General features: G+C 32.7%; 1 protein-coding gene across 1 annotated transcript in view; it reads right to left on the bottom strand.

The window, feature by feature from the left end:
• LOC148953159 (synaptotagmin-7-like) overlaps positions 1-27,816 on the bottom strand; it is a 107,022-nt gene that overhangs the window by 63,774 nt on the left and 15,432 nt on the right. The window contains exons 2-4 of the mRNA XM_089087890.1: positions 26,136-26,245; positions 23,474-23,642; positions 14,556-14,768 (exon numbers count right to left, since the gene is read on the bottom strand). Coding sequence (XP_088944016.1) covers positions 14,556-14,768; positions 23,474-23,642; positions 26,136-26,245 — 492 coding nt within the window. The remainder of the gene's footprint in view (positions 1-14,555; positions 14,769-23,473; positions 23,643-26,135; positions 26,246-27,816) is intronic.

The raw sequence follows: 27,816 nt of genomic DNA, 5'->3' as shown, positions 1-27,816 counted from the left end.
TTAGAAATGTCTTAGGTGACCGTATTGCCTAGTTGCGAGGGACTAGGAGCTCCACTTGTACACCTCCTATTTGACCATTTAAAATTTCTTGCTATTTTCCTATCTGACCATTTAAAAGCAAAGAGCGACTGGCATGGGTATCTTGCCAGCCGACCGGTGAAAAGAGGACTCTCATGGGAATAGCCTAATACCTACATCTCTTACAAGTTAATAAAATACAGTATCGGTATCGGGATTCGAAGAGGATAGACACCCTTTAAAAGCCTTATGCTCATACTACTGACCAAATCAAAAAGCTATGGTGTGCTTACTATTCAGGTGTTCAAGTGCCAATTGTTATGAAAATACTCCTAAATTAAATAAGTATCTCCCTCTCTTTCCGAATCAAAAACTTTGTTTTTAGCTTTACCGGAAGAGTACGAAACTGAAAAGAAAGAAACACGAGTTTACCTCTGATCAAAAATTTAAAAAAAGATAAACAACTTTTTCATGTAATATAAAAAGAAACATTGAGACTTAAAACACAAAAAGGTTATTCTGTATACGAGGCGGGCATCCTCTTCCCTCAAACCTCGCTCATCATGGGAAAGTATTATTAGTTCTTTACTGGAAGAACTTGAGTGCAAGAACTTGATGTAGTTGGAGAATTGTCGCAAGTGTTTTATTTACCGGTTCTCTTTCATAACATTTTAAGTATTTTTTTTTTTTAAGTAAATGCGTATCGACAAGCCCATCCTTTCTTTGGGTATTGTTAAAAATGGTTTCATCCATTCGTATCGCCTTTTTGTTAGATCGTTCGTTCTAAAGTATTGGGGAAACACTCAAATTTTAGTAAAAAAGTGGAGGATTAAGGGGAGCCCCCTCATTAGTATATACCATCTTTTGAATTTGCTCGGGCCCCCGTACCAAACAGGTTTTTCTGGTAGGTAAACAGGTAATTACAATCTGTGCCAAGAGATTAAACCAGTATTGTCTATAACTTAATTTACGTTGGTTAAACTTCCGATGGTTAAGAAAGCGTAACAGGTAATTAAAGTATGAGAAATGGGATGCTATAATTAGAATGATTTTAAGTTGAAACATTGTGACGTAAAAATAACTCACTTATTTGCTTGCGTGTATAGGAATTCCCATGTTATTTGCTTGCTTGTATTTTGTGTTAATATAAGTAGTTTTTATATCTTTTAAAAGAGTTTTAAGGGGTTTGAGAGACTCAGTTGCATAATTCCGAGTGATGTTAAAAGTCCGAAGGTTAATAAAGCGAAAAATGTAATTAAAGTATTATAAATGGGAAGCTATAATTAGAATGATTTTAAGTTGAAACATTGTGACGTAAAAATAACTCAATTATTTGCTTGCTTGTATAGGAATTCCCATGTTATTTGCTTGCTTGTATTTTGTGTTAAAATAAGTAGTTTTTATATATTTTATAAGAGTTTTTAGTGGATTGAAAGACTAAGTTGCCTAATTCCGTGTGATGTTAAACTTCCGATGGTTAATAAAGCGTAACAGGTAATTAAAGTATGAGAAATGGGATGCTATAATTAGAATGATTTTAAGTTGAAACATTGTGACGTAAAAATAACTCAATTATTTGCTTGCGTGTCTAGGAATTCCCATGTTATTTGCTTGCTTGTATTTTGTGTTAAAATAAGTAGTTTTTATATCTTTTAAATGAGCTTTAAGGGGTTTGAGAGACTCAGTTGCCTAATTCCGTGTTATTTTTCTTTACTTGATGGTCATTAAAAATTAAATTTTTTTGTTAAATAAGTAGTTTTTGTATCTTTTAAAATATATTTCATGGGAGTGACCTACTCAGTTTCCTATGTCCGTTTTATTTTTCTTTACTTGATGGTCATTAAAAACTTATTTTGTGTGTTAAATAAGTAGTTTTTGTAACTTTTAAAAGAGCTTTACGGGGATTGAGAGACTCAGTTGCCTAATTCCGTGTGATTTTTCATTACTTGATGGTCATTAAAAACGAATTTTTTGTGTTAAATAAGTAGTTTTTGTATCTTTTAAAAGATCTTTAACGGGTTTGAGAGACTCAGTTGCCTAATTCCGTTTCATTTTTCTTTACTTGATGATCATTAAAAACTAAATTTTTGTTTTACATAATTAGTTTTTGTATTTTTTAAAATACGAGGATTGAGAGACTCAGTTGACTAATTCAATGTGGTTTTCTTTGACTTGATGGTCATTAAAATAGAAATTTTTGTGTTCAATACTTACAGTATTTATATTTAAAATGAGTTATAATGGGATTGAGAGACTCAGGTGCCGGATTCCGGGTGATTTTTATTTAATTTGTGGTCATGTTTATTTTATTTTATAATTTATTTACGGGGATTTAGATTCTCATTTTCTTAATTACTTTTGTTTTTTATTTACTTGATGGTCATTAAAAACGAAATTTTTATGTTAAATAAGTATTTTTTGTATCTTTTAAAAGAGCTTTAAGGGGTTTGAGAGACTCAGTTGCCTTATTCCCTGTTTTTTTTCTTTACTTGAGTGTCATTAAAAAAACGAAATTTTTGTGTTAAATTAGTATTTTTTTTATCTTTTAAAATAGCTTTAAGGGGTTTGAGAGACTAAGGTGCCTTATTCAGTGTGTTTTTTATTTAATTGGTAGTCATAGAAAAAGAAATTTTTTGTGTTAATTAAGTACTTTTTTTATATTTTAATAGAGATTTAAGAGGATTGAGAGACTCAGTTGCCTTATTCCATGTGCTTTTTCTTTAATTGTTTGTCATTAAAAAAGAAATTTTTTTGTTAAATAAGTAGTTTTTTTATCTTTTAAAAGAGCTTTACGTGGTTTGAGAGACTCAGTTGCCTAATTCCGTGTGGTTTTTCTTTACTTGATGGTCATTAAAAACGAAATTTTTGTGTTAAATAAGTAGTTTTTGTATCTTTTAAAAGAACTTTACAGGGTTTGAGAGACTCAGTTGCCTAATTCCGTGTGGTTTTACTTTACTTGATGGTCATTAAAAACGAAATTTTTGTGTTAAATAAGTAGTTTTTGTATCTTTTAAAAGAGCTTTACGGGGATTGAGAGACTCAGTTTCCGTATTCAGTGTGGTTTTTCTTTACTTGATGGTAATTAAAAACGGAATTTTTGTGTAAAATAAGTAGTTTTGTATCTTTTAAAAGATCTATAATGGGATTGAGAGACTCAGTTACCGTAGTCCGTGTGGTTTTACTGTAATTGGTGGTCATTAAATACTAAATTTTTTTTTTAAATAAGTTTTTGTTGTATATATTTTAAGTGCTTAACTGGGATTGAGAGAATCAGATGACTTGTTCCGTGTGATTTTTATTTACATGGTGTGAAATAAAAAAGGAAGTTTTTTGTTATATAATGTGAATTTGTATATATTTAAAGTGAGTTAATGTGTGTGTTATAATCAGTCTAATAATTAAAAGTGGTTTTTATTTAATTGATTGTCATTAAAAACAAAATTTTTGTGTTAAATAAGTAGTTTTTGTATCTTTTAAGAGCTTTAAGGGGTTTGAGAGACTCAGTTGCCTGATTCCGTGTAGTTTTTTCTTTACTTTGTGGTCATTAAAAACGAGATTTTTTGTGTTAAATAAGTAGTTTTTGTATCTTTTAAAAGAGATTTACGGGGATTGAGAGACTCAGTTTTACCTTGTCACTGTTACAATTTCATGAATTATCAAAGTTAATTTTTAATTTCTGTATCTTAAATGAAAGAGAAGTAATATTTCAATATTGTTTTATTGTGGTTTACCTTGTCACAGCTACTTTTTCTTGATTTTTCAATGTTCATTTTGAATTTCTTTTGTTGATATGCAAGAGTTGGAATATTTCAGTAGTGTTTGGTTGGGTTTTACCTTGTCACAGTTACATTTTCTTGATTTTTCAAAGTTCAGTTTGAATTTCTTTCGTTGAAATGCAAGAGTTGGAATATTTCAGTAATGTTTGGTTGTGATTTACCTTGTCGCAATTACATTTTCTTGATTTTTCAATTTTCATTTTGAATTTCTTTATTTGTAATGCAAGAGTTGGAATATTTCAGTCGTGTTTGGTTGTGTTTTACCGTGTACCTTTTACATTTTATTTATTTTTCAATGTTCAATTTTAATTTATTTCGATTAAATGGAAGAGTTGGTATATTTCAGTAGTGTTTGTTTGTGTTTTACCTTGTCACAGTTACATTTTCTTGATTTTACATTTTCTTGATTTTTCAAAGTTAAGTTTGAATTTCTTTCCTTGAAATGGAAGAGTTGGAATATTTCAGTAGTGTTTGGTTATGGTTTACCTTGTCACAGTTACATTTTCTTGATTTTTTAAATGTTCATTTGTAATTTCTTTCTATGAAAGGCTCGAGGTGGACTAGTTCAGGAGTGTATGGTTGTGCATTACCTTGACACAGTTCCATTTTCTTGATTTGTCAAAGTTAATTTTGAATTTCATTATCTGACATTCACGAGTTGGAATACGTCAGTAGAGTTTGGTTGTGTTTTACATTGTCACAGTTTCATTTTCTTGATTTTTCAATGTTCATTTTGAATTTATTTAGATGAAATGCAAGAGTTGGAATACTTCAGTGTAACATTTACATTTTCTTTATTTTTCAAAGTTCATTTTTTATTTCTTTCGTTGAATATCAAGATATTGTATTTTACTTTTGTATTTGGTTTTCGTTTACCATGTCACAGTTAAGTTTTAATTATTTTTAAATGTTCATTTTGAATTTCTTTCGTTTAAGTGCAAGAGGTTGAATATTTCAGTAGTGTTTTGGTTATGTTTTACCTTGTAAAATTTAAATTTTCTTGATTTTTCAAAGTTCATTTTGAATTTCTTTACTTGAAATGCAAGATTTGGATTTTTTTTGTAGTGTCGGCTCTAGTTTTTCCGTGTCACCTTTTCATTTTCTATATTTTTCATAGCTCATTTGATTTTCTTACGTTTAAGAATAATATCTGTACTATTTCAGTATCTTACGGTTATTATTCAAATAATAGCAGATCAAGATAATTTATTTTTAACATCTCATTTTGACTTTCTTACGTTGAAAATCAAGAGTTGGAATTTTTCAGTAGTGGCTGGTTGTTTTTTACCTTGTAACAGTTACAGTTTCATGATTTTTCAAAGATCATTTTGAATTTCTTTCATTGAAATGCAAGAGTTGGAATATTTCAGGAATGTTTGGTTGTGATTTACCTTGTCACCGTTAAATTTTATTGATTTTTCAAAGTTCATTTTTAATTTATTTATTTGAAATGAACGAGTTGGAATATTTAAGTAGTGTTTGTTTGTGTTTTAAAATGTCACAGTTACATTTTAATGTTTTTAGATTGCTGATATTGAATTGCTTTCATTGAAAAGCAATAGTTTGATTATTTTATTAATGTTTGCGCTTTGTATAAACCGTCGCATCTAAATTCTATTGTAAGTACATTTTACATTTCGTAGTTGTTATAAATTAAATCTATTTTTGGTCTTTGTATGTATTGTATGGTCACGTATTACATTGTAACTGTTTCATTTTCTTTTATTGAAAAAGTATATTTTGTTTATCATACAGTTATAATCTTTTTAATGTTCATTTCAGAAGCTGATCGTTGTGTATTTCAATTTACCTGATTAATTTTATTGTGAATAATATGTTCATTTTGAAATGCAAACGTTGTAATGAAAGAGTTGGAATCTTTCAGTAGTGTTTGGTTGTGGTTTACCTTGTCACCGTTAAAGTTTCTTGATTTTTAAAAGTTAATTTTGAATTTATTTCGTTGAACTGAAATAGTTTGACTATTTCAGTAGTGTTTGGTTGTGGGTTACCTTGTCACAGGTCAAGTTTCTTGATTTTTCCAATTTCATTTTTATTTTCTGTCTTTTAAATGCACGAGTCGGACTATTTCAGTTGTGTTTGGTAGTGGTTTAACTTGTCACAGTTACTTTTTCTTTATTTTTCAAAGTTCATTTTGAATTTATTTATTTGATATGCTAAAGTTGGAATATTTCAGTAGTGTTTGATTTTGGTTTACCCTGTCACAGTTACATTTTCTTGATTTTTCAAAGTTCATTTTGAATCATTCAAGAAACGTGATTAAACACGTTTTTAAACTACAGGCTATGTGCATGCCTGTCCGTGGCACCTTTCCAAACGAGTGGGGAGTCCCCGCTGTTTCCTACACAGTGCAAAAAAAAGTGAGCAGTAAGAAAACTCCACGTTCTCAACCAAACTGGTTTTTTAGACAACAAACCCACCGAGATGACACACACACACATAGAAACGAGACACGCACAGACACGACACACAAACAGAGTCATAGTGAGAGAGAGATATCCAAAAAGTTGGGTTGACCTAGGTTCACTTAGAGTGGCGCGCCACTCTAAGTGAACCTAGGTCAACCCAACTTTTTGGATATCTCTCTCTCACTATGACTCTGTTTGTGTGTCGTGTCTGTGCGTGTCTCGTTTCTATGTGTGTGTGTCATCTCTGTGGGTGTGTTGTCTAAAAAACCAGTCTGGTTGAAAATGTGGAGTTTTCGTACTGCTCACTTTTTTGCAATGTGTAGGAACCAGCGGGGAATCCCCGCTCGTTTGGAAAGGTGCCAAGGAAAGGCATGCAAATAGCATGTAGTTTAAAAACGTGTTTAATCACGTTTCTTGAATGATTCAAAATGAACTTTGAAAAATCAAGAAAATGTAAGTGTGACAGGGTAAACCACAAGCAAACACTACTGAAATATTCCAACTCTTGAATTTCAACGACACAAATTCAAAAAGAACTTTGAAAAAAAAAGAACTTAGAACTGTGACAAGTTAAACCACTACCAAACACTACTGAAATATTAAGACTCGATAATGTCATATAAATATAATCAAAATGAACATTGAAAAATCATTAAAATTGAACTGTGACAAGGTAAACCACAACCACACACTAATTAAATAGTCCAACTCGTTAATTGCAACGAAAGAAATTCAAGATGAACTTTGAAAAATCAAGAAAATTTAACTGTGACAATGTAACTCATGAGCACCCACAAGTGAAATAGTAAAATAAGTTATATACTTCGATATATATTCAAATTTAAAATTTTTATAACATTTAAATTTAACTGTTACACGGGAAACCTTGACAAAACACTTCTGTACTTGTCCGACTCTTGATTTTCAACGTAAGCAGATCAAAATGAAGTTTGAACTTTCGAGAGCAAGAATAAGCGGCATTTTATAACATAACCAAACACCGCTGAAACAGATCAAATCCTGTTCTTCCACAGAAGCAAGTCAAAATGATCCTTGAAAAATTATATCAATGAAAATATGTCACTGTACTACATGACCAAACACTACTGAAAGAGTCCAACTCTTGAATTTCAAATAAAGAAATTCAAAATGAACTTTGAAAAATCAATAAAATTTAACGGTGACAAGGTAAACCACAACCAAACACTACTGAAATATTCCAACTCTTTCATTTCAACGAAATAAATTCAAAATTAACTTTTAAAAATCAAGAAACTTTATCGGTGACAAGGTAAACCAAAACAAAACACTTCTGAAATATTCCAACTCTTTCTTTACAATGAAAGAAATTCAAATGAACTTTGAAAAATCAAGAATATGTAACTGTGACAAGGTGAAACACAACAAAACACTACCGAAATCGTCCAGCTTGCACTTTAACGATAGAAAATCGAAATGAACTTTGAACAATCGATTTATTTTAACTTTGTTAATGAAAACAATAACCAAACACCACTGTGTTTGACTTACTATTGCACTTCACCGAAAGCATATCGAAATGGGCTTTGAAAAATCATTTAAAAGAGACTTTGACGATGTACATCATAAGCAAACAATACTGACCTAGACAAAATCCTTCTTTTAAATGAAAGCAATTCAAAATCAACTTTTAAAAATCAAGAAAATCTACATGAGAAAATGAAATATTCCAACTCTTGCATTTCATAGAAAGAAATCAAAAATGAACTTTGAAAAATCATGAAAATGTAACTGTGACAAGGTAAACCACAACAAAACACTACTGAAATATTCCAACTATTGCATTTCAACGAAAGAAATTAAAAATTAACTTTGAAAAATCAATAAAATTTAAATGTGACAATTTAAAAAAAAAAAAAAAAAATAGTAAAAATTCAAAAAAGTTAATTTAATATTCATAAAATAAAAAATTAAAATTTAAAAATCAAGAAAATGTAAATGTGACAAGGAAAACCACAACCAAACACTACTGAAATATTCCAACTCTTCCATTTCAACGAAAGAAATTCAAAATGAACTTTGAAAAATCAAGAAAATGTAAATGTGCAAGGTAAAACACAAACAAACATTACTGAAATATTACAACTCTTGCATTTCAACGAAAGAAATTCAAACTGAACTTTGAAAAATAAAGAAAATGTAACTGTGACAAGTTAAAACACAACCAAACACTACTGAAATATTACAACTATTGCATTTCAACGAAAGAATTTAAAATTTAAATTTGAATAATCAACAAAATGTAACTGTGACAATGTAAACCACAAACAAACACTACTGAAATATTCCAACTCTTGCATTTCAACAAAAGAAATTCAAAATGAACTTTGCAAAATCATGAAAATGTAACTGTGACAAGGTAAAACTGAGTCTCTCAATCCCAGTAAAGCTCTTTTAAAAGATACAAAAACTACTTATTTAACACAAAAAATTTCGTTTTTAATGACCATCAAGTAAAGAAAATACCACACGGAATCAGGCAACTGAGTCTCTCAATCCCATTAAAGCTCTTTTAAAAGATACAAAAACTACCTATTTAACACAAAAATTTCTTTTTTAATGACACAAAATTAAAGAAAAACCACACGGAATCAGGCGAAAGAGTCTCTCAAACCCATAACACATCTTTTAAAATAAACAAACAAGACATTTTTAAAAAAAAAATTTCTTCTTTACTGACCATCAAGTAAAGAAAAACCACACGGAATCAGGCAACTGAGTCTCTCAATCCCCGTAAAGCTCTTTTAAAAGATACAAAAACTACTTATTTAACACACAAATTTAGTTTTTAATGACAAACAAGTAAAGAAAAACCACACGGACTCCGGAAACTGATTCTCTCAATCCCCTTAAATCTATTTTAAAATATACAAAAACTACTTATTTAACACAAAAATTACTTTTTTAATTACCAACAAGTAAAGAAAAACAACACGGAATCCGGCAACTGAGTCTCTCAATCCCCTTAAAGCTCTTTTAAAAGATACAAAAACTACTTATTTAACACAAAAATTTCGTTTTTAATGACCACCAAGTAAAGGAAAACCATACGGAATTAGGCAACTGAGTCTCTCAAACCCTGTAAAGTTCTTTTAAAAGATACAAAAAACTACTTATTTAACACAAAAATTTCGTTTTTAATGACCACCAAGTAAAGAAAAACCACACGTAATTAGGCAACTGAGTCTCTAAATCCCAGTAAAGCTATTTTAAAATATAAAAAAAATAATTATTTAACAAAAAAATTTCTTTTTTAATGACCACAAATTAAAGAAAAAACACACGGAATCAGGCAACTAAGTCTCTCAATCCTCCTAAATCTATTTTAAAAGATAAAAAAAGTACTTATTTAACACAAAAAATATCTTTTTTAATGACAACCATGTAAATAAAAACCACAAGTAATCAGGCAACTGAGTCTCTCAAACCTCATAAATCTATTTTAAAATATACTAAATATAATTATTTAACACACAAATGTCGTTTTTTTAATGACCATCAAGTAAAGAAAAAACACATGGAATCAGGCAACTGAGTCTCTCAATCCCCGTAAAGCTATTTTAAAAGATACAAAAACTACTAATTTAAAAAAAAAATTTATTTTTTAATGACAATCAAGTGAAGAAAAATCACACGTAATCAGGCAACTGAGTCTCTCAATCCCTGTAAATCTCTATTAAAAGATACAACCAATGACTACCCAGTAAAGAAAAATCACATGGAATCCGGCAACTGAGTCTCTCACTCCCCGTAAAGCTCTTTTAAAAGATACAAAAAGTACTTATTTAACACAAAAATTTCGTTTTTAATGACCATCAAGTAAAGAAAAATCACACGGAATTAGGCAACTGAGTCTCTCAATCCATGTAAAGCTCTTTTAAAAAATACAAAAACAACTTATTTAACACAAAAATTTCGTTTTTAATGATCATCAAGTAAAGAAAAATCACACGGAATTAGGCAACTGAGTCTCTCAAAACCAGTAAAGCTCTTTTAAAATATACAAATACTACTTATTTAACACAAAAAATTCGATTTTAATGACCATCAAGTAAAGTAAAACCACACGTAATTAGGCAACTGAGTCTCTCAAACCCCTTAAAGCTCTTTTAAAAAATACAAAAACTACTTATTTAACACAAAAATTTCGTTTTTAATGACCATCAAGTAAAGAAAAATCACACGGAATTAGGCAACTGAGTCTCTCAATCCCCGTAAAGCTCTTTTAAAAGATATAAAAACTACTTATTTAAAACAAAAATATATTATTTAATTAACATCAAGTATAGAAAAATCACAAGGAATTACGCAACTTATTCTCTAAAACCCCGTAAAGCTCTTTTAAAAGATATAAAAACTACTTATTTTAACACAAAATACAAGCAAGCAAATAACATGGGAATTCCTATACACGCAAGCAAATAATTGAGTTATTTTTACGTCACAATGTTTCAACTTAAAATCATTCTAATTATAGCATCCCATATCTCATACTTTAATTACCTGTTACTCTTTCTTAACCATCGGAAGTTTAACATCACACGGACTTAGGCAACTGAGTCTTACAAACCCATAAAAACTCTTTTAAAAGATATAAAAACTACTTAATTTAACACAAAATACAAGCAATCAAATAACCTGGGAATTCCGATACACGCAAGCAAATACTTGAGTTATTTTTACGTCAAACTGTTAATAATGTCACTAAGTCCATGGTGAGAGGAACAGTTCAAAGACATTTAGGAACTGTATATCTTAATGTGACATCGGTCGATAATCAACAAATGGACAAATTCACAAGTGTCACTCAAACCCTTAAAGAAATTTTAAAAGTTATCAAATAACCTTATTTTATAACACTAAAACAGCAAGAACATAACATTGGAATTCCTATACACGCAAGCAAAGAACTGAGTTATTTTTACGTCACAATGTTTCAACTTAAAATCATTCTAATTATAGCATCCCATTTCTCATACTTTAATTACCTGTTACGCTTTCTTAACCATCGGAAGTTTAACCAACGTAAATTAAGTTATAGACAATACTGGTTTAATCTCTTGGCAAAGAGTGTAATGACCTGTTTACCTAACAGAAAAACCTGTTTGGTACGGGGGCGTAAGCAAATTCAAAAGATGGTATATACTCTCATTTACAGAATAATTTATGTTTGTTTTAACTTTTAATTTTGTTCCTTACTTTCATTTATTTTATTTTTTTTTGTCAATATAATTTTATTTTCAATAGCAAATCCAGCGTTATCCCGTATACGACAAGGGTGACCACCCTTATTAGGTGTCCAAAGTTTAAAAATTTTAAATAAATCTTTTTTCTGTAAGGTACAAATTATGTTTTGGTCTTGAGAAGGCATGGGCGATGTCAGCCCTACTCATGTCAATTTCTGATCGTTTTGAGCTTGACTAAGTTATTTATTGTAGTTTCTGTTCGTTTTTGGTTTCATTTATTTATTTATGGTGATCTGTGACAGTTTTATGATTTGTAGATTATTCGATTTTATTCTTTCTCATTTTCGGTTTAATTAGGTACTTTACTTTTTTTAAAACTTATTTTGTGGAACAAGTTTTTTAATTTAATCTTTAGCAAAGAGCCATAAGCCTTCATTTTATCCCAAGGCTACTCAATATAGCAGAAATTATCATAGAAGCTTTGAAGGAGGCTTGTTCAATTGAAACATAAAAGTTTTGATGTCAAAAGCTATTAGAGGGCGAACACCCCCTAACCCGCCCTTTTTAGATGCCCCCCCCACAACGACATCCAATCAAAACTTTGACATAGCGATTCGTTTAAAAAGTTCTGAAAGTCAAGGGAATATGCCTCTGGGGATGACATGATACCCAAGCCCCTGGGGCAATGGACTATTGAAATAGTTCATTCCTTTCAGATATTTTTTTTTTTGTCTGAAAAATCAACATTGAAATTTAGGTTCCTATTTCCCACTGTTTTCAAGGGGAATACTTCATGTATTTTCCTTTCTAGGGATCCAAACTATATAGCGCTACCAAGCAAAACCTTTAAGATAATAAAAAAAAAGTTAGTTAAATTATTACAATTTTGTTGTTTATTTTCATATTTACTTTATAAAATAGAACATAAGACAACTACTTTCGTGTAAAGGATGCAACGTGTAAAGGTATATTTATTCGCATTAATATTTTAAACTGGTCCTGTTCTATAGCTTTTCCAAACCCTAACAGTACTATAACCAAGTTGAAAAAATATATCTCCTTACTTTCAAATTTTTTTTTTTCAATTGGAAAGGAGAAACGCGAACCTTTAAACAAAATCTGAGTTTTAGCGGTTTAGTTCTGCAGTTTTTTAGTTCTGCTGCGTAGCACTATACAGTAAGTCTGACTATTAGTTTTTAATTCATATTAAATCAACGTTAAAGTGAACGAGTTTCCTCTATTGTCAAATTCCCAAACCCTTTTGCTTGTACAGGATCACACAATTACGGCGTTCGATACGACTCTTAGCATTAAATTTACTTTGAAAATAGTAGTAAGACCATGAATCTGTATCTGGCACTTTTGTATAGATGATTTGGGATATGTTTTCGATCAAGATTCGGTAAAATTTTGTAGTTTGCACAAAGACAGGTAATTTTTCTCTAGAATTAAAAGTAAAAAAAAAAACCTTTTCTAGATTTTGATGTCTCTAAAAGCAAAATCAGTGAATTTAAGACGTAAGCACAGTCAAGAACGCATAAAATGATTTTTTTTTTTTTTTTTAGCAACCAACATCTTGCTGCTTTCCCTCACCGTGGTCACACTGCTTTTTCCTCACATACAAGTCACTTATCATAAGAAATTGGTAAGAAAAAGAATACTGAAGTACCAATATTACACCCAGACAATTCAGGATTTTTACGTAGCCACTAACTAAATGTCACTTTTTTGAAAGCAATTACTTTTTGTTGTTGTTCTTTACAATGCTCACAAACTTACTTTTCTGTTGAAAGATGGAACAATTTTGTCCTGGAATGTGCAGTAAGACGATTAAAGAGAAAATACTTAAGGAATATTCAGAAGGAGGGCAAGGAAGACACTCCTGGATATCCCAAAATACAATAAACAAAGAGAAAGAACATATTCTTATGTATAATGAAGACAGGTTTGTCCGCTTCATTGAGTGGCTTGATGGTAAAATGATTAATTTTTCCAATATACGGAAGCTTCACAAAATTCAAACTTAAAGTACAAATAAGCTTTCTACTTAGCTTTTAAAGAAGTTAAATAGGAGCTTACCATTTATTTTTTAAAGATGAAACCAAAAGTTCACCAGCTTTTTTGCACGATGATTGTCAAAGAAAATCTTATTTGTCAACCCTGTTGTGTGAGAGAACTGATTAGTTTTTGCATTACTGATTCATGTATGTACTGTGCATTACTGGTTCATGTATTGCATTACTGATACATTACTATTCAGTATTGGCAAAAACTGGTTTTAAATTCTACAAGATTCAATCATTATAATCAGGCTAAACCTAATTTTGGAGAGGAAGTTTATTTTAAATTTAATTTACCGCCTGTGATTTTTTGTCGATGGGCGAATTGCTTTCCAATCCAGAGCAGACAAAAGGTGTTCGACAAAAAGATAGTTGATCTTTAAAGGCGGTCCTTAAGGTGCGTCCATTTTTTAAAGATGAGGACGAAGATTTGGACCAGAGGTGCCCGGTGCTCTCTGATTTAAGGGAAAAATACTTGCATGGGATTGTTTTGCTGCTTCCTGGTATTTTACAAAGTAGTAATCCAACCACAATATTTCGTATTGGTGTGTACATAGATAAAAGCTTATAAAGAAGAAAAAGCTTATACAATCAATTATTATTTATTACATAGAATTGCAATTATGCTCTCGCTAAATTACCGTTAGGTATTTTTTCGCTATGTATCATGTTTCTGTGGGCTTTGTATTATGTTCTGTTGGTGATTTCTTTATTTTTCATAAATTTTTGTGTATATGGCTCTTGGGATTTTGAAATACACGATCTATCTATCTATTTGTAATCCAGTCCTTGAGGATTAAGACTGTCAAATCACATGAAATTAAACAACCTTAGTAATGTGCAGTAAAATTTTGATTTTGCAAATCTTACGCTTTCACCTGGTCTTAAATTCCTTTGTCTGACCGTCTTGAGTATTATTCATATTGCACGTGTATTATACATAATAGAAACTAATCACTCGGTCCAAAACTTTATCAACTTTCGTAGTTTGTGGTTTTGGTTTTATTTCAAAAATCTCTGGCTAATACGGCTAATTAAAAAAAGGCTTACTTGACAAGGAAAGTCTTCCAATAAGTTCATTTCTTCCGATATTATCGAAGTCCATGACCCTGATATCCAGAGAACAATCCCTAATTTTTTCCCAAGGTACGTGAAAGGTAAATATTTCGTTGAAAACAGGATCCAGTGTACATGGAAAAACTGGGGTTTTCCGTTTTTCTACTCTTTTGTCTCCAAAATTTAACCAGACTTTCACGTAGGGATCTACGAAAATAAGAGAAGAAAAACATTATATAGTGTTTTCACGAATTTCTAAAAAACAAAGGTGTTCTCAGTCTACGCTGTTAAGCTTAAGCTCCAAAGAATTTTTTTTCAAAAGAAAAAAGCGCTAAAATTGACATAAAAGTGGTACCTCCAGTATAATACTGTTTCTAATTCTTATTTACTCAGTAGCTTGAAAATTAAACTTTAATATTTAGTATGATCACATTTTAGAAGATGAGAACTTCCTGGGTGGGTGTGAAGAGCGGGGCCGTGAGTAGATTAGGATGGAGGAGGAGCGTGTGTCGCTGTATTGATCTCAGGTGGCTTGGTGCTTTGGAGAGTTGTTAGTAGTAGTACTAGTATCATAACGTTTTCAGCAACCTCTATGGTGATAACTAGACTGTGTCTTGATGATTGGGGACCTAAAAACTCCAATGGAAAACTTCTATTGACCGCCTTTACTATCGAGGAGGAGAAGTCGTTTCAAGAACATCTAACGCCGAACATGACAATTAGATCTCCACACCTCTTGTTTATGTTAAATCGTACCTCCTCTATTACCAGTGGTACTAGCATTAATGAATTCTAAAACTATAAGTTGTATCTTGTGTTCTAGCTATACATACAAGCAAACAATTTAAAATCTTATATCAATTAATACTTAAATTTGATCAGTTACGACAATTTTTTTTTTAATGTTGGTGAACTCTACAACCAAATCCGACTATCAAACACCTCTCCAGCCGTTCACTGGCTACCCTTTCCACGGTAAAACAAAAATTACAAGAATCCAACAAAGATATCCTTCCGTTCCAAAATCACTTTGTTTACCCACAAATCCCTTTTTTATAATTTTTCCACAAATACGCTAATTTTATACAAATTAAAAGCTTTTTTGTACATCGCCTGACAATATAGTACAATATTACGATTCTTTCAACATTTAATTCAATCGTTTTCGAACAACCCTTTCTAAATGATCAGAAAATAAATTAAATATGAAAGTGACCCAAGACCCGGCCAAAACATCCAAAAATGTAAAAAAAATCAAAACCCTTTTAATATTGTTATTGCTTTAGAAAAATCTTAAAAATGAAGAACGCTTGAAAGATACACAGATGGCAATAGTGTGAACAAAATGAAAGGATGAAGCAATGGGCCAGTATCTCCCTTTACAAAAAAAAGAAAAAAATATTCAGCCCCAAAAGCAATTGAATAAGGCAGGAAATAATTAAAAAATTTTCAACAATGACTCAATAAATTAGATAGATAACTGGCAATCAAACGTCCTTGTAAACAAATTAGTGTAAATTCAAAGCTCAACAAAACATGAACACAAACTAAAGGAAATCTATTCCTAAAACTAATGCAAATATGACTAAAATAATCACCAAATCACATAACAACTTTTACTTCACTCTCTCGTCGTTTCATTACATTCATTTCCTGACTATCACCGTCTTTGCCAGATCATGACCTTGGACCTCCGACTCACTCTCCTTCCAACGATAATAGCTTCGATCTTCTTATATTATCCTTGTTCTTTCTCAGTTCAGAGGTATTTCTTCTTTCTTTAATCTATTTTCAGTTATAAAATTCAGTTAGAGGTTTTGAGTTAGGTCTTGAGAGTGAGCTCTGATCGTTTTTGTCTACTCCTTTTTTCGGTTTTACAAATCCTAGATAATGAAATGTCCGAGCTAAGGCCAATTCTTGTCTAGACTTTTCGGGTACTCATCCTTATTTTCATTTTACCTCTGTGGCCATCAAAGTATAAACACATACTGAACATACTGAACTGAACGTTCAGTATGTGTTTATACTTTGGTGGCCATGTGTTAAGTGTGCATTCTTCTAGATTTATCATCACTTCACTGATAAAAAGTTCAGGGGCATTGGCATGCTTGTCAATAAATTGTAAGCCCTAGGTGCCTTAGGTGCCTTAGCCCTAGGTGCCTTTGACGGTACAGGAGAACATAAGGCTATGTAAGGATAGAGACCTTTCAGGGGTGGGCCGAATAGGATATGACATAGGCCACTCTGTACACATCAAGATAAAAAGGCAGGACCAGAGACAAAGATGAAAGACTGGAGACAGGCTTGGAAAGTTGGAAAAGAAGGGAATGCAGAATGAATTTCCATCCGGAAGGCCTAATGGACAACATGTCATTCAACATTCATGCCCATCTTACAAGGCCAGATGTAAAAAACTGTGTGCAGCTACAAAAATGTAGCCAGTTTTTCACTTTAGAGAGAATTCAAATTATTTTAGGTTGAACGTGAAGCTATCTAGCTGTTTTGATATAAACATCTTTTGTTTTCTCCTTTTTATGCCCTCTAGTACGTGATAAAACATGTAGCACTTTCAAGTCATAAGCATATATCAAGTCAAACAGTTTCACAGGCCTCTCTTTATTTATTTTTTGATGAATATTCCCAGAAATTGAGGTATTTTATTACCAGTGGAAACTTGACAATTCTGTAAGCCCATTTCTTTCCTACTCCTAGAACCTGGCCAATTCCAGAAAGTAGGTCCTAACTTTGAACAAACATTCAAATCTCGCCCGGAAACTGGATCAGGTCCTGGGGACTGTCTTGTTAATGCCTGCAGGCGAAAAGAAACAAACTCTGAGCTTTAATTAATATTTTTTTTTTTACAAATTAAGTGAACCTTCGTTACTCAATGACCTCTGTTAAGGACTTTATGAGCAAGGAAGGTATGAATGAGGAACTTAAAACGCCATCCCTTGTCCTAATTTGGATTGTAGTTTTGGAACATTTTGTTTAAAACATAATTTCTGAGGTTAGCATAATGCCCCTAAACTAAAACTTTCGTTTAACCCTGAAAATAGGCATATTTCTTCCAGTATTCAGATAATTTTACATTTTCAGGTCTTTCAGTATAATATTCGGCATCCATTTCTCCTTCCCTGTCTATGGCAATTAGTAATAGTGTACAAAAACTTTAGAACAATACAAAAAAAAAAAACTTAAAATAAAATTTCACGAAGAAATGAACTCCTTGGCCATAACTTGACTAGTCAATCAATTCCTGAAAGTCCCATCAACTGAATACAAATTTTGGCCTGCAAAACACACCAGAGCTGGAATTGCATTGATTGGCCCAGAGAACTAGCAAAGCTTTCCAGAACAACACAATATTTGGTACTTCCTTATTTTCAATGGGGCTGGAAATATTTGGTGGTCCCCAGCCCTTTTCTGTCCAGGTCCATGAACAGCTAAATTATCCAGCAAAGCATGTAGCAACAAGAACATACCAGAAGTTACATCAGCCGAAGAACGAGAATATGTCAATCAGACAAATTATGGATATTTTACACACAATATTTATGTCTGAAATGCAAATACAAGTTGACAACTTATTGACAAGAAGAAATTTTGTGTATTTAATACTTTGACTATCAATACAACATTTTGTAACTGAAATTTTGTACTCTTTTCTCGTTGGAGCCCGTCGATAAAAATTCATCTTCCAAAAAGCTTGAAAACTTTAATTTTACTTGAAGCTTAAACTCTTTTAACTTGTAAGAACTTCAAACCCAGAAATACCATATGAGGTGAATTTAAATAGATTACTGCACATAATTCTTCACGAAAATATGTCAGTTTTCCCTAAAATTTTATGTACCGACGAAAAGGATTATGTCTTCATGCAAAAACACTGAATTTAAGAACCAGATAAAAATAACAAAACTCATTTCTATCTTCGATTCAAGAATGGATATATTGTAATAAACACTTGCGATGTGATTAGTCTCATTATTTAATTTGAAGCGTTAACATCATTTGATATAGAAAAACTAAATATTTCTAAAATCAAGGGTTTAACCTTCGGATATTCCAGTTTTCCTTATTAAAGTTTTCAGTTATTTTCTTTCGTGCCCCTATCCATACCCTTCAAAGAGATCACAGATTACTGTCAGTTTCCCCAAATCTGTCAATTTTCCCAAAAAAGGGTTTCCAAGACCCTATCAAAAAGATAGATAGAAAGTTTGGATTTTAAGGTGTTGTCTTTCTCTCTTCTGTGGTCTTAAAACTGTATGAAATCTTTCTTTTGGAGAAGCTTAAAAAAAAAAATTAAATCTCTTATTTCCCAGAGACAATGCAGAAATCTTGAATCCACGTCTACTTCCCACTTCTTCTTGCTGATGCCATTGGGAAAATACCAGAAAAACTGAATACGCGGCTTAATTTTCTTTTTACTGATTTTCAAAAAGACTGATCTTATAAACGACACGAAACAACGTATTAATTTAAAAGCTAGTCACTAAATCCGATATTGACTTATCAAACAGTTCGTGGTAACGAACTGTAAGTAAGGAGCGACCCGGCTCAATGGTAACCGAAACTCTAAAAAACGAAATTTTGATACCAATAGATACATCAAAAGAATCAGATTTTAATTCTGATTTCAAATATATATATTTCATCAAGTTTAATCTTACCCATCAATAGTTACGCGCCTGAGAAAATTTGGCTTATTTTCGAAAAAAGAGGAAAAGACCCCCTAAAAGTTATAGAACCTTAATGAAAATCATACCATCATATTCAGCGTATCAGAGAACCCTACTGTAGAGGTTTCAAGCTCCTATCTAAAAAAATGTGGAATTTTCTATTTTTTGCCAGAAGAAAGATCACGGATGCGTGTTTAATTGTTTGTTGGATTTTTCTTTCTTTTTCCCAGGGGTGATCGTATCGACCCAGTAGTCCTAGAATATCGTGTGAGGGCTCATTGGAACGGAAATTAAAAGTTCTAGTGCCCTTTTTAAGTGATCAAAAAAATGGAGGGCAACTAGGCCCCCTCCCACGCTCATTTTTTCCAAAAGTCACCCTATCAAAATTTTTAGATAGCCATTTTGTTCAGCATGGTCGAAAATACTATAAATATGTCTTTTGGGATGACTTAATCCCTCAAAGCCCCCAGGGGGAGCCGCTGAAAGTTATGAACTTTACCCAATGTTAACATATAGTATTGGTTATTGGTAAGTATACAGACGTTTTCAGGGGGAATTTTTTCTGGTAGTGGGGGGGGTGGGGGTGGGTCGGGGGTTATATGGGAAAATCTTTTCATAAAGGAAGTTTTCATGGGGGAAGGGACATTGCTATGAAGGGGGCGCCGGATTTCCCATCATTATTTAAAAAAAAAAAATCAGAAATTAAATCAAAAAAAACAATTTTTTTTACTGACATTAAGGAGCAACATCAAAACTTAAAACAAACAAAAAAATATTAGCTATATGATTGGGTTCACCTTCTAGTCAATACTTCACTCTTTAAGCCAAAGATTTTTTAGTACTTTCATAAGACCTATTTATTCTGATTAACGGACTTGGTGATTAAGGGGTCATTTTTAAAGATTTGGAACAAAATTCGAACTTTAGAGTAAAGAGCGAGATATTGACTAGGGGGCAAACCCCCTAATATACGTATTAAAAATATATGGATAAAGAAGTTCGTTATGTAAGTTAATTCGTAAGTTACGTATATTTATTACTAATAAAAACGTTCGTAAATAAAATTCAACAAGTTTCGAGAAAGCCATTTAACCAAATAAAGTAAAATTAATATGCAAATTTCGTTTTAATTATTCATGCACGGTGAGCTTACTCGAAAAATGTAAAAACTATGTCTCTAAGGATGACTTAACCCCCCACAGTCCCAAGTGGAAGGGCTGCAAGTTTCGAACTTTGCCCATTGTTTACATATAGTATAGGTTATTGCGAAGTATATAGATATTTTCCGGGGGATTTTTTCTGGTGGGAGGGGGGGATCTGGGAGAGGTGTTTACGTGGGAGGATCTTTCCATAGAGGAATTTTTCATGGGGAAGGGAATTTTTCATGGGGAAGGGAATTTTCCATGAAGGGGGTGCTGGATTTCCCAGCATTATTTAAAAAATGATCAGAAATTAAATTAAAAAAAAAAATTTTTCTTAAACTGAAAGTAAAGACGAATATGAAAAACTTTACACACAGAAACTATTATATACATTAGGGGGTTCGCTCTGTCGTCAATACCTCGCTCTTTACGCTAAAGTTTTTCTTAGTACTTTCAAAAGAACTATTTATTCTATTTAAACGGCCTTTGTGATTTTCAAACAGTTTGTGGTAACGAACTGAAAGTAAGGAGCGATCCGGCTCAATGGTAACCGAAACTGTAGAAAACGGAATTTTGATACCAATAGATACGTCAAAAGAATCAGACTTTAATGCTAATTTCGAATATAAGTTTCATCAAATTTAGTCCTACCTATCAAAAGTTACGCGCCTGAGAAAATTTGGCTGATTTTTGAAAAAAGGGGGAAAGACCCCCTAAAAGTTATAGAACCTTAATGAAATTCACACCATACTATTCAGCGTATCAGAGAACCCTACCGTAGAGGTTTCAAGCTCCTATCTACAAAAATGTGGAATTTTGCATTTTTTGCCAGAAGAAAGATCACGGGTGCGTGTTTATTTTTTATTTTATATTTTTTTCCCAGGGGTAATCATATCGACACAGTGGTCCTAGAATATCGTGGGAGGGCTCATTGAAAGGGAAATTAAAAGTTCTAGTGTCCTTTTTAAGTGACCAAAAAAAATGGAGGGCAACAAGGCCGCCTCCCACGCTCATTTTTTTCTCAAAGTCACCCGATCAAAATTTTGAGATAGCCATTTTGTTCAGCATAGTCGAACATCTAATAAATATGTCTTTTAGGACGACTTAATCCCTCACAGTTCCCAGGGGAAGGGCTGCAAGATATGAACTTTGCCCATTGCTTACATACTGTATTGGTTATTGCGAAGTATACAGACATTTTCAGGAAGTTTTTTTTTCTGGGGGGGTGGGGGGTTGGAGGAGGGGGTTACTCGGGAGAATATTTCCGTGAAGGATGTTTCTTTGGGGTAAGGGACATTTCTATGAAGGGGGCGCTGGATTTCCAAGCATTATTTAAAAAACGATCAGAAATTAAATTAAAAAAAACATGTTTTTTCAACTGAAAGTAAGAAGCAACATTAGAACTTAAAAAGAACATGAATTATTACGTATATTAGGGGGTTCTCTCCCAAGTCAATACCTCGCTCTTTACGCTACAGTTTTTTTTAGTTCTTTCAAAAGAGCTATCTATTCTAATTAAACAGCCTTTGTGATTCAGGGGCTTGTGAATTAATTTTTTTTTAACTTTTAACGTAAAGAGCGTGGTATTGACTAAGGGGAGACCCCCTCATATGCGTAATAACATTTACGTAATAAAAAAAAAACAATAAAAAAAAAAACAAGCGATACGGCTCAATAGTAATCGAAATTTTTAAAAAAGGAATTTTGATGTCAATAAATGTATCAAAAGAATGGGCTTATAATGCTGATTCTAAATATATAAATTTTATTAAGTGTAGTATTACTCATCAAAGGCTACGAGCCTGAGAAAATTCACCTGATTTTTTAAAGAGGGAGGAACATCCCCTACAAGTGAAGGAATTTTAATGAAAATCACACCGTCAGATTCAGCGTATCAGAAAACCCTAGTACATAGGTTTCAAGCTCATATCTGCAAATATCTACAACTATATCTGCAACGTATTTTTTGCCAGAAGAAAAATATACGAATATAGAACTTCGTTTCGTAAGTTGATTTGTAAATTACGTCAGAACCAAATTTAGAGACAGCCATTTAGCAAAAGAAGAGTAAAATTTTTATGCAAATTTTGTTTACTTATTCAATGACGGTGAGCCAAAATAAAAGCTGCATTATCTAAAAAACTATCAGAAATTAAATAAAAAAAACAAGTTTTTTAAACTGAAAGTAAGGAGCGACATTAAAACTTAAAACGAAAATAAATTAGTCCTTATATGAAATGGACGGGACACACCTCAACGCCTCGCTCTTTTAGCTAAAGATTTAATCTGTCAAACAAATTTATTTTTTAAAACAATAAAAACCTTTAGTTTAAAGTTTGCGGCGCTGAGGAGCTGACAGCCCCTTTCATATACGGAATAATTTCTGTTCGTTTTAAGTTTTAATGTCGCTCCTTACTTTCAGTTTAAAAAACTTGTTTTTTTTTATTTAATTGCTTATAAGAGTGACTGCTTCATTCATGTCAAATATAATGAAAAACCCAACATCCACGATATTGCCAGTTAGCTTTCCGAATTCATTGAAATACCTCCTTTTACTTGTGCTGTGTCCTTGAAACAATTAGGTGTAAAAATCCAATTTAAAATTTTATCCATGTAAAAATAACTCATATTAAGCCAATTCTTTAATTTCCCTTTTTAAAGCTCTTTAATAAACGTTACTTCTCATTCTCTAAGGATACATGTTCCTCCTCTGTTCGTACTAAATAAAAAAACAAGTTATTTTAACTAAAAGTAAGGAGCGACATTAAAACTTAAAACGAACAGAAATTATTCCGTATATGAAAGGGGCTGTCCCCTCCTCAGCATCTCGCTCTTTACGCTTAAATTTTTTATTGTTTTAACAAATACAGTTGTGAGACAGAGTCAAACTTTATAGTAAAGAGCGAGGCATTGAGGAGGGGACAGGAATAATTCTTGCGGAATAATTTCTGTTCGTTTTAAGCTTGAAAGTTGCACTTTACTTTCAGTTGAAAAAAACATTTTTTTTTATTTAATTTCAAAGAAAGAAAGGAACAACACATAACAGCAAACACTGAGTTGTCATGGAAACGAAAAAAAAATTACACCTTACCTGACTTCCCATTGATATCCTTAGCCTTGAGGTTTCTAGCTTTTAGAGCTGTAAGTGTTAAGAGAGAGTTTGCTGGATGATAACATAATGATATGAGGACTTCGCCACATTTGTACTTTGGCGGAGGTTTCAAAGCTCTCCAATACACTGGCTTTGACGTCAAATCAATCTGCCAATAAGAAAACAAACTGAAACTTGTGCTATAAAATCAAAGGTAACGCTCTAGTGTTGGCCTATTAAGGAAACTATATCACGTTTTATTCCCCTTAACCCTTGGTATGTAAGAAGAGGTCTTAGAAGCTTGGAAGGGGTTCATTCGGATGAAAATTAAAAGTTCCAGTGTACTTTTCAAGAGTCAAAAGTGAGTGGAGATGAAACAGCCTTTAACCTTTCAAGACATCTTACGAAAATTTTGAGGCAGCTATTTTTCTCAGAATAGTCAAAAAGGCCCAATAAATATGCATCCGGGGATGATATAACTCCAGAACCTTTGGGACAATGGCTGTAGATTAGGCAAAGTGCAAATTGTGTAAAGACAGGTTCTATGGTGAAAAAGTAGGGGGATGTTTTTTGCTTGAAAGGGGCTTGATCTTGGATGTTCGATTTGCTCGTAACTTGAAGGGACCGTCCTTTTGGCAAAGATGATCACACATCTTGTTAAGAGGGAAGAGAGTTAGGATGCCCAGAAATGGGCTAATTTTTTGCCCCTGACCAGTTTGAGACATTCTGCCCAGGGATTCCTTTAAGGGGAGGGAGGATCAAGGGAGGAGGTGTATCAATTTCCCTTTTATATTCCCCCATAAATTTTCAAAGCACATTTCCTTTGATATTATTCATCGAAAAAAAAAACGAGCAAATATACATCCCCTCTTGATTCTGAAAAATACATTAGTTGTAAAATTCAAACAAAATCCTTGCCCTTCTCCCATATTTTCGTGAATTGGTGGTACTTTTGCAGCCACAAGCTTTCGGTCTGAGAGAAACTGTACAGCATGTGTTGGCCCATGCCAATTTCAGGCACCTTTTTACCCAATGGTCAGGTTTTATGGAACTAAGAATATTTCACAGGTTACGTGTACCCTCGGGGCATGTAAAAGCCTTTGGGGGGGGGTACATAGGAAATATAATTAATTGTGAAATCGATATCTTGGCAGAGTTACCACAGAGGTTACGTATTTTAACTTTTTTGTTACGTTTTAAATATAAAGTGTTTAAAATATACCCATAAAAAAATTCAGTTGTTTCCGGTTTAGTTACACTGTCATTAGGACCGACAGTCGAGAAAGCATGTATGTTTTGCAGTCAATATCTCAAAGTCTTTGTCGTTTTGAAGTTGATAACTGGCCTAGTTACACTGGTACGCAGTGTCCCGCTAACAACAACCAAATGAGTATTTTTATAATTAATTTGTATTGCTATTTGAATAACTACAAGTAAGCTGCAACCTAGTAAATAACAAACCATAACCCATAGTAATCAAAAATGCGTTTTAATGAAAACAAAAGAAAACTGGCTAGTGAGAAAGAATATTCATGTGCAACCGATTCAGGAATGGTAACTAATATTTCAATTAGCCTTAATTGTGAAGTTTTATATTGAAAAAGTTTTTTTTTATCGTCCTTCGCATTTGTGAAGGACAAACATAGACATTAACTTGATGCAGCTTCAGATTTAAAGTGGTACTGTTCTATTATATGTAACACACGCGCGGAGTGAAGTTTGGTTAATGCTAATGAAATAAAACAAAATAGGATGAAAATATAATAGTTCAGAAACAAATTTGGGCTATATATTTGCACATTAGGGGGGTGGGGGGTAAATCATAGCTTATAAAAAAATAAGTAACCCAACATAGGTACCTCCCCCCCTAAGCCCCAAAAAACAATAGTTTAAATATTGTAAACGCAATGACAAACCACGCTTTGCAATCCATTTCTTTATTGACAGATACCCGTTTGACTAGTTTCCTTCAGCATTCTCCTATAGTGTGTTACAGATAAAAGAACAGTACCTTTAAAGTTCTACCTGCCATCTTATGGTCCAGATTTTAAAAGGTTCAGCTCGACTATCCAAGCTCAAGGATCTTATTGAGAAGCATTAAGTTTTCTGTTTATAAATATAAGTATTAAGTTCTCTTTTTAATAAATTTTCGGGCTAAATTATCTAAAAGGTAACAATACAAAATATTTTGTTAATTTGAAATTATGTTAAAAATGTGTACAAGTTAGGTTTAATATTGTTTTTAATATTATTTTAGTTCTTTAGGTGTTACTGCCGGGTGAAAATATTTTTTAAGCGGTACGGAATTTGAAAAAAAGCTAGAAACCACTGTACTAAAACCACGAGAATCCACACAGGGTATAAACACTCTAGAAGTATTTACAAAATTAAAACTAAACTGGAAATGTGACACCGTGATAACAAGCGTGCGAGAGCCTAAGCTGGACAAAGGAAGGGGGTTATAAGAAGCCGGAGAAGATTGATTTTCGCTAGTAAACTTATAGCTAGTAAAGTCAAATAAAGTAAATTTTAATCTAATAAACGAAGTTCCAAAAGGGAAGGTCGAAAGCTATAGCTTTTGTAAATAGCTTGGAAATAAAATCAGGTCAATATCATTATAACAAGTTTTACTTTTGTAATTTCACAACTTCTTACAGCTTACCTGGCATAAAGGTACAAAAACTTCACCAATTGAATCATCTTTCGAAAAACGATCGTAGTCAAATACATGGAGATGTAAGACCCTAGTTTGTAGTTTCTGAATAGGAAACCCTGAAAACATAGAATTTTTCTTGTAACATTGAGTAAACAAGTTTTGTGAGTTTAAGAAACAAGAAATATTTTGTATACTTTTTTATTTACAATGATTTGTATAGAAAACAAGGATATAAATGACAGGATTTTGAATACTAGGCGATAGATTAAGTCTTAATAAGGGAAACATGCACATCGTGCTCCCAGACACCAAGACAGACTCTTAGAGGCAAATATCCCCATGGCCCTTAATAAACTGTTATATTTCTTTTGGGTACTTGGAGGGAGGGCGTTGGAAGTAGGATCGCCACTTCACTTCAAAGTAACTTACAATTTTATCGACAAAAAGTACTATTAGACGGTGAAAAGAACTAACAATATTTTTACATAGCACACAGAGTTTGTAACTCATGTAGCAGGGGGCTCAATTAAACATCATCCTAAGGTTATTGCATAACCAGATTTTTTTGTCTGACCTCCAAAGTCCGATTATTCTGTTTTTTGACTGAACAAAAAGAAGGCAAAAATTAGCAGAAAGGGAAATTTTCCAGAACTTGGCAATAATAGACGTGATTAGAGTTCGTCTTCCTTGCTAGCGTGGTAATCATAGGCAGCGCAATTGCGCTGCCTAAGTAAAGAACGATGTTGGCACAATGTATTATTTATTTTTTTGTTTTTTTTTTCATACCAGGGCACCTCGTATCGAAGGAGTTGCCGTACAAACTTCGAAAAGGGCTCATTCGATTGGAAATTGGAGTGGCTAGTGTGTTTTTTAATAGTCGAAAGTGATTGGAGGAAAACTAGCCCCCCCCTACGCTGATAATTCCCCTAAACACATACAATCAAAATTTTGAGATAGCCAGTTTGTTCAGTGTAGTTGATTTCCAGATAGAAAATGTATTTTTGAGGAGGACACTCCCCCACAACCCTCAGGGCAAGGGTTTTAAGTATATGCCCCCTAGGGGCATATAAGAACGATGTTGGCACAATGTATTATTTATTATTATTTTTCCTTTAGAGCAGGGCACTTCCTATCGAAGAAGTTGTCGTAGAAACTTCGAACAGGGCTCCTTCAAATAAAAATTGGAGTGGCTTGCGCCCACCATTTCCCGACACACATCCAATCAAAATTTTGAGATAGCCATTTTGTTCAGCGTAGTTGATTTTTAGATAGAAATTATGTTTTTGAGGAGGACAATCCCCCACAGCCCTCAGGGCAAGGGTTGTAAGTTATGCCCTGGGGGTATATAGGGTTTTTATGGAAGGCGTTGTCGTAGAAACTTCAAAAAAGGCCCATTCGATTGAAAATTCAAAAGGCTAGTGCCCTTTTTAATAGTCAAAACTGATTGGAGGGCAACTTGCCCCCCTCTCAGGCCCACCTTTTCCCCAAACACATCCAATCAAAATTTTGAGATAGCCATTTTACTCAACGTAGTTTTAAGTTCTGGAAGTTAGGACTTTGAGGATGACAACCCCCCACAACCCTCAGGACAGGTGTTGTAAGTTATGCCCTGACGGGCATATAAGGTTTTTATAGAACGCGTTGTCATAGAAACTTCAAAAAGGGCTCATTCAATTGGAAATTGAAA

The sequence above is a fragment of the Artemia sp. Qi Xiang Cuo genome, chromosome 4 (assembly GCF_049724085.1).
Source record: "Artemia sp. Qi Xiang Cuo chromosome 4, ASM4972408v1, whole genome shotgun sequence".
In the NCBI taxonomy this organism is placed as follows: Eukaryota; Metazoa; Arthropoda; class Branchiopoda; order Anostraca; family Artemiidae; genus Artemia; species Artemia sp. Qi Xiang Cuo.
Note: the sequence above shows the minus strand (reverse complement) of the source record. Positions and strands in the feature narration are given on the sequence as shown.